At 42.2% G+C, this 15,865-nt stretch overlaps 1 protein-coding gene across 3 annotated transcripts in view; it reads left to right on the forward strand.

Moving 5' to 3' along the window:
• Ccn overlaps positions 1–15,865 on the forward strand; it is a 356,072-nt gene that overhangs the window by 242,897 nt on the left and 97,310 nt on the right. For all 3 annotated transcript variants that reach the window (XM_065233519.1, XM_065233521.1, XM_065233520.1), the window contains exon 3: positions 12,758–12,842. In XM_065233519.1, coding sequence (XP_065089591.1) covers positions 12,762–12,842 — 81 coding nt within the window. In that variant the 5' untranslated portion in view covers positions 12,758–12,761. The remainder of the gene's footprint in view (positions 1–12,757; positions 12,843–15,865) is intronic.

Here is a 15,865-nt window from a genome sequence, read left to right on the forward strand (position 1 = left end):
TGAGACGGGACCCGTCTGTAAAATATCTTTTCATGCAATTGACTTGTTGGTACTTTTCAGTAAAAATACGCGGGATAATAATAGGTCGAAGTTGATCGGGAATCCCATGAGTTGCTTGTTTCATGGTCAGATCATATTCAATTGAGGAACTGCGATTGGTGAAGTGAACACGGTCTGGAGTATAACAAGGAAGACACATATCTGATGATATGTAGTGGTGGTAGATTCTCATAAATCGAGATTGTGTGTTCAGCCCAAGAATTTCTTCAAAATTAGCAATTATAAGTGTGTTCGTCACTCCGCATTTGATTAGTATTCTGAGAGAGAGCTCCCAGAAACGGTTCTGGAGGGGTGTTACTACTGCCAGAACCTCGAGACTCATGTTATGCGTTGAGTGCATACAGCCTAGAGCAATACGCAGACAACGATATTGAATTCGTTCCAATTTTATTAGGTGACTTTTTCTTGCCGAGAGAAAGCAGAAAGAGCCGTACTCTAGAACAGAGAGAATAGTTGTTTTATAAAGCGTTATGAGGTCTCCCGAATGAGCACCCCACCATGTGCCGCAAATTGAACGGAGAAAGTTGATCCTCTGCTGACATTTTTGCTTCAAATACGTAATATGGGCATTCCAAGTGCACTTTGAATCAAACCAGACCCCAAGGTACTTGAAAGACAATGATTGGGTAATGTTTCTGCCCAAAAGATTAAGCTGCATTTGGGCTGGGTACCGCTTTCGAGTAAACACTACCAGTTCAGTTTTCTGCGGCGAGAATTCGATCCCTAGATTCATAGCCCAAGAAGACAAGTTATCTAAGGAATTTTGCAATGGTCCTTGCAAGTCCACGGCATGTGGACCTCTTACGGAAACCACACCGTCATCTGCAAGTTGTCTTAGCGTGCATTGTTCTGCCAAACAGTTGTCGATATCTTTGACGTAAAAGTTATAAAGAAGAGGGCTGAGACATGAGCCTTGGGGCAGGCCCATGTAGCTAATTCTGGAAGTTGTCAGTTGTCCAAGGGAAAAGTTCATTTGCTTTTCTGACAACAAATTGTACAAGAAATTATTTAAAATTCCAGAAAGTCCACATCTGTGCAGATTGTCTGACAGAATTTCAATGGAAACTGAATCAAAAGCCCCCTTAATGTCCAAGAATACTGAAGCCAATTGCTCCTTGTGTGCAAAGGCCAGTTGAATATCTGTGGAAAGCAGCGCTAGACAATCGTTTGTTCCTTTGCTCTTGCGGAACCCAAACTGTGTATTTGATAGCAAGTTATTTGATTCGACCCAGTGATCGAGTCTCCGAAGGATCATTTTCTCCAACAATTTCCTAATGCACGAAAGCATAGCAATCGGACGGTATGAGTTATGGTCAGACGCTGATTTGCCAGGTTTTTTAATGGCTATTACTTTGACCTGTCTCCATTCAGGCGGTACAATGTTGTTTTCTAGCAAGGAATTGAATAAATCTAGCAAGCGTCTTTTAGCGATATCTGGGAGATTTTTCAGAAGATTGAATTTAATCATATCGCTTCCCGGTGAGGAGTTGTTCGATGAAAAAAGAGCCATAGAGAAATCCAGCATTGAGAATGGTCTATCCAGAGAGCCGCCGCTAGGAGACGCTTCTCTAAAAAAAAAAAAAAAAAAAAAAAAGTTATCCTCCTATGGCATAGAGTTGTCCGTGAATAAGATAGAAGTCCTCATTCAGTTGAACCGGAAACAAAAAAACAGGTAGCACAATCCTTCACGTGTACATTAAATGGACAGCTACTCAACCAGGAGTCTGCGTTGAATACGGTTCGAAAGGTTTCCGCTGCGCAGTTAAAGTCAAACCAACGAGTTAAACCCGGGGATACACCGAGTTTTTCAAGTTTAGCTAGCAGTATGGAGTGGTCAACCCGGTTGAATGCAGCCTTAAGATCTGTATATACAACGTCCACCTGCGCTCCAGCTTCCATACTCCAAAGACATAAAGAAATGAACGGAGTTAGATTTGGTGAAACTGATCTCTTGGGATAAAAACCGTGTTGGTCAGGAGAAATGTAATTTCTGCAGCTAGAGAATAATGCGTCGTTGATGATGATTTCGAAAACTTTAGAGCAGGTCTCCTTTCTTGTAGATCGGGAACATGAATGACGATTGCCAACGCGTAGGGAACTCCCCTGCTGTAATGAAATATTGAACAGCTTCGAAAGCGGTGGTGTAAGCTCTGAACAGCATCGCTTCAGGATGCTTGAGGAGATCCCGTCAGGGCCAGCAGCAGGAGTGTCCCTCACCGCTTCAGCAACTTGGGACAACGAAGCCGTAGTGTCATTGAAAACGCTTTTGAAATTTCTGCCAGAAGATTACATTTCTCAAGGGAATTGCTGGCGATTCTATCACCCAGGTGAATTTCGACTGGTAGCCCCTCCTCGTTTCGTTTGGTATTCACGAATGACCAGAACTGCTTTGGATTAAGCTGTAAATTAGCCTGCACACGCCTTGTCCGCTATTCGTTGCTCGCTGTTGAAAATAATCGTTTGGTGAATGGGTTACGAGTTCGACAGTATTTACGGAGCGCCTTCGATCTCAGACGCTTCAAATTCCGTAGTCGAGCTTTGGACCATGCGGGTTTGCGAGAGGGTCTCCTCAATGGGACAGAATCAGTTATTGCCCGGCCACCGACCTCAGCGAAGTAGTTGACGGCTTCATCAATAGATGAACACGTGTCAAGGAACTGCCAATCTGCCTACGAAAGTCGAGCTCATGTACATCAACAGGGGGGTTATCTTAGCGAACAGGAACAGATAGGTTGATGGAAACTTCCAACGCAGGATGATTGGTGTCGATGTAAATCAAAGGCTCTGGGGCTTCTAGGATAGATCATTCCAGTCCTGCAGCTTCGTTATTCAGTATCGAGTTGATTATCGTTAAGCCATGCAGGTTAAAGCCATCAAAGAGAGCACAGCAGGATGCGGGCATGTTCGCTTAAGAGGTTAGGCCAGTGTAAAGCTTGCTTCAGATAGAATTGGAACAAAAACAATTGCCTGTATTTCAGTTATTTATTATTGAATTCAAGATCTTTTTTTAAACAAATGTAGTGTTTTCTTCATGCTTTTAAGAAAAAATACGGATAAAATTATTCGTCACGGTTTCGAAGGAATTCTCGAATTTTTCCTGTAACACGGCGCATTAGGCGGCGTAATGACAGCTTGCCAAATCTGGCCAAAACATTACGGGATGGTCGTGGGATCGAATGAACGGCAAAATTCGTTTTTGGAGACACTCTATTTGGTATAGTTCTGACGTCATTGTCTTATTTGTAACGAAAACTTTGGTTTTTTTTGCCACAGCTGCAAATGCCCTGCCAAATCATAAATTTTCGTGCAAATTTGTCGGCAAAAACAAATTTAAATTTGGTTGGAACATCCCCCCGAGCCGTTGGCAAGTAAAATTTTTGACCTGGGATTTGCCCGAAGTCAGCCTTGACATAGGTTTCATCGTCCATCAGAAGACACCCGTCGAACTTGGTCAGCACCTGGTCGTATAGCTTCCGCGCACGGATTTTGGCCACACTATTCTGTTTTATGGTCCGATTTGGCTGTTTGCTAGCTTGATACGACTTGATTCCTTCCCGGAGTCGAGTTCTCCTCACGGTACTATGGGCAGCACCGAAATTTCTGGCCAAATCACGGTCCGACAGATTGGGATTCCTCTTAATCGTCTTCAAAATCTTACCACGCAGTTTCCGGTCGACAGTTCCACTCCGACGATTGGCTTGAGGCTTCCGAATCGTCGTCAATATTTCCTTATACCGTTTGATAACGCGCCATACGGTATTTCTGGGCAATTTCAGCTGTTTAGCTAGCCTAGATGCAGACCACAATGGATTTTCCAAATAACTGTGCACAATTTTTTCCCTTCTTTCGGCTTCCATGTTTATTGTTTACAAAGTACAGTCGATTTGCGGAATGTCAAAAATACATACGTGAAGCTGACAAAATTCCCGACACGTGGGTGCCAAGAACTTCCACATCCATCCACCAGGAGCACCACAATAAAGGGTGTCCACGATGAAATTGCCACACTATGAAATTGCTCTAACTTTTTAAACGTTGGGTAGAATTTAATGAAAATTTGGGTGGATTTAGTTCATAGTGCATTATTTACATGCTGCAAGTTTTAAAGTCCTGTGATCAAAACTCGCGGAAATGGAGCCGAAAGAACAGCTCGTGCGTGATAAAATCTTGCGCATTCATCACGAGAACAAGGATCTCTCGCATCGTTCCATCGCTAAAACGTTGGGAATCGTGAATTCCACGGTGTCGCGAGTGATTAAGCGGTTCGAGGAATGGTTGACCACCGATCGGAAGCCCAGAAGTGAAGGAAAAAGTATTCCGTACAACACCAAAAATCACAACCGCGTAGTTGAGGCCTTCAACCAAAATCCGAACGCCTCCGTTAGGGATGTGGCTAAGAAGCTGCACCTAAGCCGAAGTTTTGTCCAGAAGGCCAAAACTAAGGCTGGGCTTCGAACGTTCAAGGTACAAAAGGCCCCTAATCGCGACGAGAAGCAGAACAAGTCCGCCAAAACCCGTGCCAGGAAGTTGTACCTCAACATGCTGACGAAAGTTGAATGCTGCATCATGGAAGACGAAACATATGTGAAGGCCGACTTCAAACAGATCCCCGGCAACCTGTTTTTCACGGCCAAGGATAAGTTCAGCGTTCCGGAGCATGTCCGCACTCAGAAGATGTCCAAATTTGCGAAGAAATTCCTGGTTTGGCAAGCCATCTGCACGTGCGGGAAGCGGAGTGCACCTTTCGTGACCCAGGACACGAGGAACGGACAGGTGTACATAAAAGAGTGCCTCCAGAAGCGGCTGCTTCCTCTCCTGAAGGCCCACAACGTCCCAACAATCTTCTGGCCGGATTTGGCCTCATGCCACTACTCCAAGGACGTGCTGAAGTGGTATGCGGACAATAAGGTCAATTTCGTGCCGAAAATGTTCAACCCTCCCAACACTCCGGAGCTCCGCCCCATCGAGAAGTACTGGGCGATTATGAAGCAGCACCTTCTTAAACGACCTAAGGTAGTGAAGACAGTCGAGGAACTGAAGAAAGTATGGGTTTACATGCAAAAAACGGTTGATTCACAGGTTGTGCAGAATCTTATGGCCGGGGTTAAGGCCAAGGTGCGGGCATTTGCGTATGGACTGTAAATAAAATACGAGTAAAATGGTAAAATGAAGTTTAATAGTTATTTCTCAATACCTGAAAATTTGATGGCAATCGGATGAAAACTCGAATTTTGCGAATCAATTTTGTGTGTGGCAATTTCATCGTGGACACCCTTTATGAGCAAAAGTTTGTTCCAATTCTAAATGAAGCAAGCTTTAGAAGCAAAAAAAGGGGTCAATTGCGCGATTTTTGCGGGCCAGTCTATTTTAATATTTTTTTCATATAGTTCAAATTTACTATTTGTCACGAAATTCTATGATCTTTTCTATTTTTTCTATGGAATTGCTGAATCACACCAAAATCATCAGAAACAAAATCCATAAATTTAAAAATAGCGACAATCGTTTAAATGATGAAATTTTTCAAGAAAATGTAAGCGGTGTCGGTGGTGTAGTGATAAGCGTGATTACATCTCTCCCTAGCAGGCCTGGGTTCAATCCCAGTCAGCGCCGCCGGGATGTTCTGAGACATAACATCTCTGATCACGTCTTCCTTCGGAAGGGAAGTAAAGCCATTGGTCCCCGGTTCACGAGTTGATGGGTCAATAGGTAGGGTCCAGGTGTGGGAGCTGCCTCCCTGGTGTCGGTAACATTGGTAGATCGACAGAAAAAATGAATCAGTTGCATTTTTAGTGAGTTCAAATGTTTAGTATATTATTTTCTTGCATGGCGCACTAATAGTTTCAGCCTGCTATTACTTAAGGTTTAATGTATTTAATTTTTTAATACTTTAACCCTTTCATTAAAATCGTTCTCAATCATAGCCACCTTTGATTTGTCGAGGTTTCAATTTGAAATTTCACAGCCTTGCTAGAACTAAACCTGTCCAATGAATCAAGATCTTAAGATATTACTGATCCTGCTCTTTAAATTCTCAAAGTCGTGAAGTGGCATACAACATTAACCATACATGCTCAGCTTAAAACGACCGACAAGTTTAATTTCATTTAATGAAAGAGAGCTTTGATAACTTGAACATAAATTTCAGCCCTCCGAATTGCTTCTCACAAATATTTACTCTGGAAAATTCATGATATAAATCAAGGATAAACAATTCAAGTGGAATTTAGCTTCCAACAATGTAGCAGGAAATCTGAAACCACTCGGCGTAGGTCAGCAAAGCATTTCTCCGAAATGATTAACATACCGATTTTCCCTCCCAGGCGGAAGAAAAATCCACAAAAGAATCCAACAAGTATGCAGCAAGCAGCCCATTCCGCTGCGTTGGACCATCATCGTCTGAGAAAATCCCTCCAAACAGCACCCCAAATACCAACTGCTAATGGATGCTTATAGTCTTTAAATTAATGCCGAATCTCGTTCTGGATTTTTTTTTACTTAATCACGTACCTTCCGGTTTCATTTTGCCTCACTGGGCTAGTTGACTTTCTTGTGCGATTTTCAACTTCGGTCCGTGTCCTAATGATTGTGGCTGGCTCTTATTAGTCTGGCAATTGAGGATGAAATTTTTTTAGACGCAGTGGTTTTTGCTGCCTTCTTTCCATTTCAGTTTACTGTCCGTCTGGTTGTTCTGTGTGCTGCAAAAAGTACTCATGAATGAACGCGCGAACAATCAATCTCTAGCGAAGGTCCAAAGCCAATTACGTGCTGTAATGAGGGTATCTTTCAAAGAACGACGATATCTGAAGCAATTCGTACTTCAAGTTTTACAATCAATTATGTCCTTGAATGATAGATCGGGGTTCCCTCATGGGAAAGCTATGAAAATTCTACTACTGCTGACAAAACTGTCCGAACGTATCGCGCCGTCCCATGGATCCACAAACCATCGGCACCAGCAGGGTTAAGATTTATTGCTTTTATCACATTTGGGACGCATAAAACTGATCTACGGGAAGTGTTTGCTGTTTCGAGTTAGAACTCTGTCTGAACCGGCACCACATTCATCTGCTGGTATAAAAATGGACATCCTCTAAAGATGGCCATCAATCGTCTCGTCGCTGAAATTGCGTCACTGATGCATTGCCGTACACATACATTTGTCATTGCTTTTTGATGCCACCCATTGATAGGGGAGCCTTAGAAAAGTGTCCAACTTTAATGATACTAGGCTATCAGAAAGCCTCGTGATTTCGAAGATTATTCACGAACAATTGTTTCTGTTTTACTACGGACTCACCATGAAACATTGAATAACTAATGTTGCAATATAGATCTACATATAATGGTTGCTATCCTTTGCGTTGCATATTTTTCTTAATTAATTTTTTTTTTATGTCGCAAATGTCTACTAAAACTCTATGGAACCACGGAACAGTGAATAATTGCATAATAAAAAGAATATTCATAAGAAACAACAACATTTATGAGATCCTCTTATTTTTTCCTGGGAGGCAACCTGAGTTTTGCTTTTACTTTCTGCCGTCGACCCAACTCCCTTTCCTCTTCCAAACGTTTTTCCTTCCAGAGCGCCAACCGCTTGGCTTTATCTTCGTATGGTAAATGCTGCTCCTCCTTATGGTCTACGATAGAAAAAATGTGTCAAAATAATACGCGTTATTCCGATATTTGAAAACGGGTGGCTAATGTGTTTGGACCAGGGCTGGCAAATTTAATTTTCAATGAAAGATCTCACGCAATATTTACAGAGATACGTCTCTATCATTGGATGAGAAAATGAGGATAGAAATTTTCTTCAAAATCTCATCGAATTTGCTGTTATGACATAACGTGACAGTGTTGTGATCATCGTAATTACTAGCTCATTTAATGCTATTAAAGTTACTTGTACCGAGAATATCTTAATAATATATTCATTCTACCGATTAAATGCGGTTGTTTGCTTAAATTAAATCAGTTAGAAATGTTGATGTCAAACCCGCAAAAGAATTAATCTCATGAGTGCTTGATCATGGAAAAATTACAAGAAAGCTAATGATAGGTAGTTTCGTCTCGTGATAGTGAGAGGACCCGTTTTCTCATCGTCACATGACGACCGTGATATTTACCAGCTCTGGTGTTGGCCTCTGGGGATAGCATGTGCGTTTCCTCTTCCTGAAGCACCTTGACTTCTCCCTCTTTTCTTTGTCGTTGCCATCCAACGATGTACTCTGAGCCACCACACACGCGTTCATACCGCTACCACTCTGTTCTTCATCCTGTAGTTGTTGTAGTTGTTGTTGTTGATCTATGTCTTGTTTTTGTCCTTCCTTCGGTTAATCCTTTTCTTGTTTCTGGGCTATCTGCTTGGGGCAGTAATTCATCTAATGCCCCTTCATCTTGCATTAAAACACATGTTTTTGATTCCCTCCTAAAATATGGTTCCCTTTCCTGGAGGAAATGGAGTGATGAGGGAATGCCCGTATGCAAGTCCATATACAGATCGCATACACCAGTGTGCATATCATCGCTCAGCAGGGAATTTGTCCCAAACGAGACGCTTTGGGGGCTCCGGAGGCTGATAGGATCAGGTTCAACTTGTTGAGGAACCTCCCAGACGTCGCTAAGAGGCGCATGTCGAACTTGTGTGGTCAGTTCCTGGAGCTCAATATTGTTCCGGATGATTGGAGGCGGGTTAGAGTTATAGCCATTAAAAAGCCTGGCAAACCCGCGTCAGATTACAACTCGTACTGACCCATAGCGATGTTGTCGTGCATTTGAAAATTGTTGGACAAAATGATCCTTTTTCGCTTGGAAAAAATTGAGGGTTGAGCCGAACCACCTAATTTCAGATACTCAGTTTGGTTTCCGTATGGGGTAAGGGAACAAACGACTGTCTCGCGTTGCTTTTTTACAGAAATTCGGTTGGCTTTTGCTAAAAAAGAGCAAATGGCTTCTGTTTTCTTGGATATCAAGGGAGCTTTTGATTCAGTTTCAGTTGAAGTCCTTTCAGACAAAATCCACGCTTGTAGTTCTTCTCCATTAATCAATAGCTTTTTGTAAAATTTACTGTTAGAGAAATATATGAGCTTTTCTCATGGAAACTCTACAGTTTCTCGATTTAGTTACATGGGTCTCCCCCAGGTCTCATGTTTAAGCCCCTTTTGTATAATTTCTACGTCAGAGAAATTGATAATTGTCTTAGTGACAACTGCACGTTGAGACAACTTGCAGATGACGTCGTAGTGTCTATGACGGGGCCCAAAGGGATCAACCTGCAAGGGCCCTTACAGGATACCTTAGACAATTTGTCTACTTGGGCTATTCAGCTAGGTATCGAATTCTCCACGGAGAAAACTGAGTACGTCGTTTTTTTTTTCTAGGAAGCATAGCCCAGCACAAACGAAGCTTCAGCTTTTGGGTAAACCAATCACTCAATCTATGTCCTTCAAATTCTGGTCTGGTTCGATTCCAAATGCACGTGGAGATCCCATTTTGAGTATCTGAAGCGTAAATGTCAACAAATGCTCAATTTTCTCCGAACAATTACCTGAACTTGGTGGGCAGCTCATCCGCAAGATCTTCTGACGTTGTACTGGACAACGATTTTATCGGTTTTACAAAGGTCGAGTTTTTCCAGTTCGTAATTTAGCGTGGCATCACTTTTGAACTTTGAAATTCTACCACACAGATGTTTCTTAACAGATGAAGCTGGAAGTTTAGATTTCTCCCTAAAATGGAACGAAAATTATAGGTAACTCAAAAGAATGTCATTCCTCAATTTTCCTGATCATAGAGCGTTGTACTTGAAACACAATATACGAATGCAAAAATAGTATAGAACCAGATTGGTCTCAATTATGAAGTGTGGAAGTTCTCAATCTATGGAAGTAAAAAGCATGCGTTATGCGCCGGTGGTATAGTGGTAAGTGTTATTGCCTCTCACCCCAGCAAGCCTGGGTTCAATCCCAGTCGGCGCCGCCTAGATGTTCTGAAGCATAACATCTCTGATCACGCCTTCATTCTTCGGACGGGAAGTAAAGCCGTTGGTCCCCGGTTCATGGGTTGATGGGTCGATAGGTAGGTTCCAGGTGTGGCAGCTGCCTCCCTGACGTCGGTAGCATTAGTACTCAGCACGGAAAAAACAAATCAAGGAAAAGCATGCGTCAAGTTCCTGATTGGACGTAAGAGGTGTGGTTCTGAATCAAGCATTTTTAAACTTTCCTGTTGATATTAAAATGCTCCCTCGGGCGGCTTCATCCGGTTGGAGTTAATGGATCGGTTAAAATGATGCCGAAAATTTCAGCGTTTAATTAAATTTATTCTTCCGGATTGCCAGAAGCTGTTGTATCGGAGTCGTAACTATCTGCACGAAACAGACGTAAAATCCGTCTACCAAGCTCCCACATCCTCTGCCTACACAAAACCGGAGCCATTTAGCAAACAAAACGGCTTCCTTCTGAACGAAGCAATTAGTTCAAATTTATTTACTTCAGTTCCACCGGAGGCCAATTTTGTAAAGTGAACGTTACGGTTGTACTTTCCATTGTGTTGTAAACTGCGATGACAACAACGACTGCAGAGAAGCAAAAAATAGACGGGTTGCCTCCCTCCATCAGCGAACTGAAGGCTGTTGTTAGACAACTTTTAAACCCACTTGAATGAAGGTGTTGGGAAGTAGCGAAAATAGCGCACAATTATAGAGCAAGCATTTCTTACGAGTCACGCCTCAAATTTTTCCAAAGCAGGAGAAGGAATCCTCACAGATGAAAAATGTTTCCCTCCCTCAGTAGTTGTAACGGTGTGGAACATTGCTGCCGGCCAAATTACTTCTCATTCGCACACATTCTTTCGAGCTGCTGAAACACAGCCAGGCTAATCGAAGCAGCAACCATTCTCACACGTCCCAGAACGGAACGACGCCGGTCGGAAGTGGAAGGATTGTTGTCAGGAAAGTTTTTAACTGCTGTCTTTGTGAGGAAAATGAGAGTTGTTTTCATTCGTACCTAGGTGGTACAGCTTGCAAAGCGCAGTGTAGATACTACAAGTACAAGGTTACTTCCAAGACGAGGAGTGCAATTGTGCCACTATTTGTTTTTCAGTTCCATGTTCTTGGCAGAGAAAGTAGCTACCCACACCAGTCAGTGGGATGCGGACAACTGGAAGAATTTGGCTTGATGGTTCTTGTCTTTCTTCTTACTCGGGTGAGGAAGAATGTTTGGTGTACATTGTAGTGAAGAATGGTTGAGGTTATTTTGCAAATAGTTGTGCTTCATGCTTTTCGAAAACTACACAACTGCTCTGTCCCTTGAAGTTGGACCATTAGAGATGGGATGCTTGGAATCACAAAGATCAATTTCCAGAAAGTGTAACTATCTTCCTAACCAGTTCGGTAATTAAATGCTGGCAATTAATATTCATCATCTTGTAAGTCACACTGTACCTATGTTGTTTTGCCAGTAATGTTTGATACTGCAGTGCGAAGGACTGAAATATTAAATAAAATTTAATTCCTCTTATATCTACATGCATGTCGTTTATCTATGTTTTTCTTCAAGTTGTTTGGTTTTTAAAATTATTGGGTCAATAAATGTAGATGTAAACATTACACAAGTATACAGAATCCATTTACTCGTGTAGCATTTCTACGCTTTTCAATCCATAGACTTGTATCATACTCCTTCATATACGATTGAAAATTCATCCCATTCGATCCCGTTCACCGGATGTCAACAAAGTCCTTTTGTCAAACTCCTTCCGCAAACCACCAAGTCCTCCATCTTTTCGCCTTGTTTACAACATCGCTCTGCTGGGCAATAATGGTACACGGCTTTAGCGACTAGAAGAGGAACTAACTTTTCTCCAATTCTTCAACAGAGAGCACCGAGAAAATCCAACAAACAAACATTCAAATTTGCATTTTCTGCGGGAATTTTCAAGCGACTACCGCCCTTCTTGGAATCCGGAGAAGAAAAAAAAGTACCTCGACAATTCCCGAAAAGTTGAGCAAGAGTCGTAAAAAAATCTTTTCCACTTTCTGCCGGTTCGACTGGCACGAACGGGCTCCTGAGGGAGTACCTAACATGCCAGAAATCATAAATGTTGGTTGCACCGAAAATACCTTCATCCGCTGCTTTCCATGAAAACAAAAAAAGAAAACTTTCAGAAGATCACACTCCGCTTGGTCTTTCCCCGTTTCACACCGTTCCAATAGAGTCATCCTGATTTTCTACCCTCAACGACAAGTGCCTGCTGCTGCCCCCGCGTTCCGGCGTAGGTAATTCAAGATTTGACAGAGCGTGAGACCTGGACCGGTTCAATGGTGAGCGTGGCAAAAAATTGGAAAATCACTTCACACGTAATAAAAAAGTTTTCCGTTCACCGTTCGACACCTGCCGCCGGCCAGATCATTTGAATAAGACGGGATGGAAAATTTAAAAAGAGGTGGCAGAAAAAAAGCCGGAAAGTTTTACAGCTCATTAAAAAAATCTCGTTAAGGCGAAGCTTCGGTATTCGGAATTGAGGGAAATTTTCGCCAATTATCACCGCTGCTGGCTGGATGCCTTTTGGCAAAAGACTCTTTCGACACTCGGGTACCTGAATTGGGAAATTGGGAGCTGTGAATTTCGATTAGTTGTAAACTGCCAATTCATCATTTTTATTGAACTAACGACAGACGTTTTAATTCTCTTTGCAGCAAAATGTGGATTTATACCTTCATCAGCCTGGCTCTTAGCAGGATATTGGATATAACGGCCTTCTCCATCAACACAGATAATCAGGTAAATCGTTTATTTTACTCATCGCTGTCACTTTGATTAAAGCAAGGAATTAAAGGCTGGTTAAAAGTAAATTTGGACGCAAGTTTCAATTTACCACCGTGCCCCAAGTGATCGTAGCCATAATCTTTTATGGTCTAGTTACATTTGTGTAAAAGTTTTACAATGACCATAATCATAAGATACAATTTAATTAAGTGTTATAAGGGAGCTCGTAGCATGAGTAACGATGATTTTTCTGAAAAATGTAACGAGAGACAGATAACTGAGGAAGAATGTGTCAAATCTGGAGTTTTCGTACGTGATCTGAGTATGAGCATGAGCTGGTTGACCGCCGGCGGTTGCTACTCCGTTATTCACTCACCACCTGTAATTACACAGAGAACCAACAGATGATGCTTGGGACTAGCTATAATAGTGGGTGACCGTTATATGGAAAAACGAAAACTATACCTACACAACCCTTTTTTGGTTCCATTTGGAGTCCCAAAAAACCGTGCAAAATTTGGGGACGATTGGTTGTAATCCGACTTTCCACATTGTGTTTGAAGTTTATATGGAAATTAATATGGGAAAACCTACGTAATTGCATTTTTATCCCTAGATACCACAATTTTGCTTCAACCATGCAACTAACCATGACCCAGAAAGTTCTCAATAACTTTCCCAAAGGAAGTATGGTGCTATAATGTATCTAAAAAGTATAATTGTTCAAAATGGTTTGAATGAAATTCCAAAACTCACTTTCCTGCCAACACTGCCGCTGTACCAATAGAAGTCAGATTCCAAACTGAAATAACTGCGGAGTTTCTTATCTTATCGATTTGGTATGTACAGATTAACTATTCAATTTAGAGGAATTCTAGCTCCGTAAATCCCTTGGTAAAATTGTTAGGCATTTTCTGGACTATATTTGTACATTGTTCAAGCAAAATGGTCTTTAGAGATCGAAGTAGGCCGTGCATTGAAACTGACGTGTTTTGAATTTGTTGCTGCTTTATTTTCCGAGATGTTTATTGAAAATTTAGTGCAATAAGTCCTTTAGCTGGTGCATTTTGGACACCTGAAAACTTTTTCAATAATTTCGCGTGTGTTTATCAGTGCTGTATTTGGTTATTTAAAAAAAAAAATAGGATCGAAAGAGTTTTCACCGCGAGTGAATAAACTGAACAAACCGGGTTTTTCTTCCTTCGCCGCCACCGTGAAACGTTGCGAAAAAGCAGATTTCCGCTGAATTTTCTAATGTACGCTGTTGAATAGTGTCCGTTTGGGTTTAATAACAAGTGCATAACGATCCGGAAGCCGGAAGTTACAAAATATGTCCAGGATATCCGGTAACTTCCGGAAGTAGGTTAAAATCGAACGTGCAAATTTTCTCCTGCAAAGTGCTGCTGCCTGCAAGCCAAAATGGGCGCGTATCTATCGGAACCACTCACAACGAAGGATTCGAGTGAGGAGGCAATTGATTTGCTTGCTTGCGGTTCCAGCTCGATGCAAGGCTGGTGGATCAGCCAGGAGCAGTAGTTTCTAGTGAAAGAAATGATCTCCATCACATCACTAAACATAACCACGAGCAATGACGAGGAACTGCATCCCAAACCCCATGATAAACAAGTAGCGGATTCATCCAACGAAACTTTCTTCAGAATCATTACCAACATAGGAGAAAATTCGGTAAGATCCTTTCATTGTTTTATTTTATGATTCTTCAATATTGTACAAATATTTACACATTACACACAACTACACATAGTAACTCGGAGCGTTTGGTACGGTATGGCTACGCATCCTTCCACCCCTGTAGATTCAAGAAATGTTCCCAGTCATTTCCAAGAATCATCTTTGCGGCAAATACAACGCAGTAGGCCTGGCCGTATTGATGTTTATATCATATCTCAGATATTGTTGCCGCAAGTCTACCGATCTACCACAGGGATTGTGATACTGGTAACCCGGTGGCTCGAGGCGACGCGTCCAACAAAAACGTCATGCGCTGTCACCGATGATCAGCCAGGCTGAGGGACGATCGATCTGTCAAACAAAAACCCACGCGACCTCGGATGACTACGGTGTTTTAGTGGAGAAAGGGAAGATAAAATTAAGTGTTAACTTTCACGTTAATTATTGTTTGAATTAGTAAGGATTGATATAATTTACCTAAAAGTAGTGAATTTATAATACTCTATATTCTAGTATTTGTAGATCACTTTGCCGCGGATAAAATCTAAACATAACCTAAAACTGCATTGAAGCACTAAATTGTAAGTCTACGAACTAATTATCCTAAATCTACGAACTATGATCCTAATTATTCCTATTTGTAGCTTTGAAGCTGTTTGAAATACACTGCTTTCGAAAATTAGTGCGAGGGGGTTTTATTCCGGCAACAATTCTTCAAAGAATTTATCTTTAACGATGCCAAACCCCCCGGACCCTCCGCCAACGCCGAGAGAAAATGAGGTTAGTTGTGTGGCGTGCAACAAGTCTGATTTGCCGGGTAACTTCGTTCAATGTGACGCTTGTGATTCCTGGTGGCACTTTGCGTGTGCCGGCGTCGATTCATCGGTTAGTGAACGAGCATGGATGTGTACCAAGTGCGAAGCCGCCCCCAGTGTGTCGGCAAAAAGCAGTAAATCGAGTAAAAGTGGATCGACTGTCGCTCGCGATCTTGAACGACTGAAACGGCAGCAGGACATTGAACAGCAGCAGGCAAATTTGAAGTTGCAGATAAAGTTTTTGGAGCAGCAACAAAAGCTGCTCCATAAGACTAGAGCAGCTGAAGAGAACCGAAGTCAGGTTAGTCGTCATGTACATAATCGACGGGTGCGGCAATGGTTAGAAGAGTCCCGTGACGGTACGGAAGAAGGCGCGGTGGGAGGAAATCCAGCACCAGCTGCTTCGCCACTCGTTTCCGGCGTTCAACTACCACACTCCGATACCAGTGCCCAGAAGCAAACACCTGCGAAAGCGAAATCTCGCGATCGGTCGAAATCTCGCGATGAAGTGGCTGAATTACGAGCGAAGTT

The sequence above is a fragment of the Ochlerotatus camptorhynchus genome, unplaced genomic scaffold (assembly GCF_037179485.1).
Source record: "Ochlerotatus camptorhynchus isolate MF236.1 unplaced genomic scaffold, CSIRO-AGI_Acam_v1.1 ptg000403l, whole genome shotgun sequence".
Classification (NCBI taxonomy): domain Eukaryota; kingdom Metazoa; phylum Arthropoda; class Insecta; order Diptera; family Culicidae; genus Ochlerotatus; species Ochlerotatus camptorhynchus.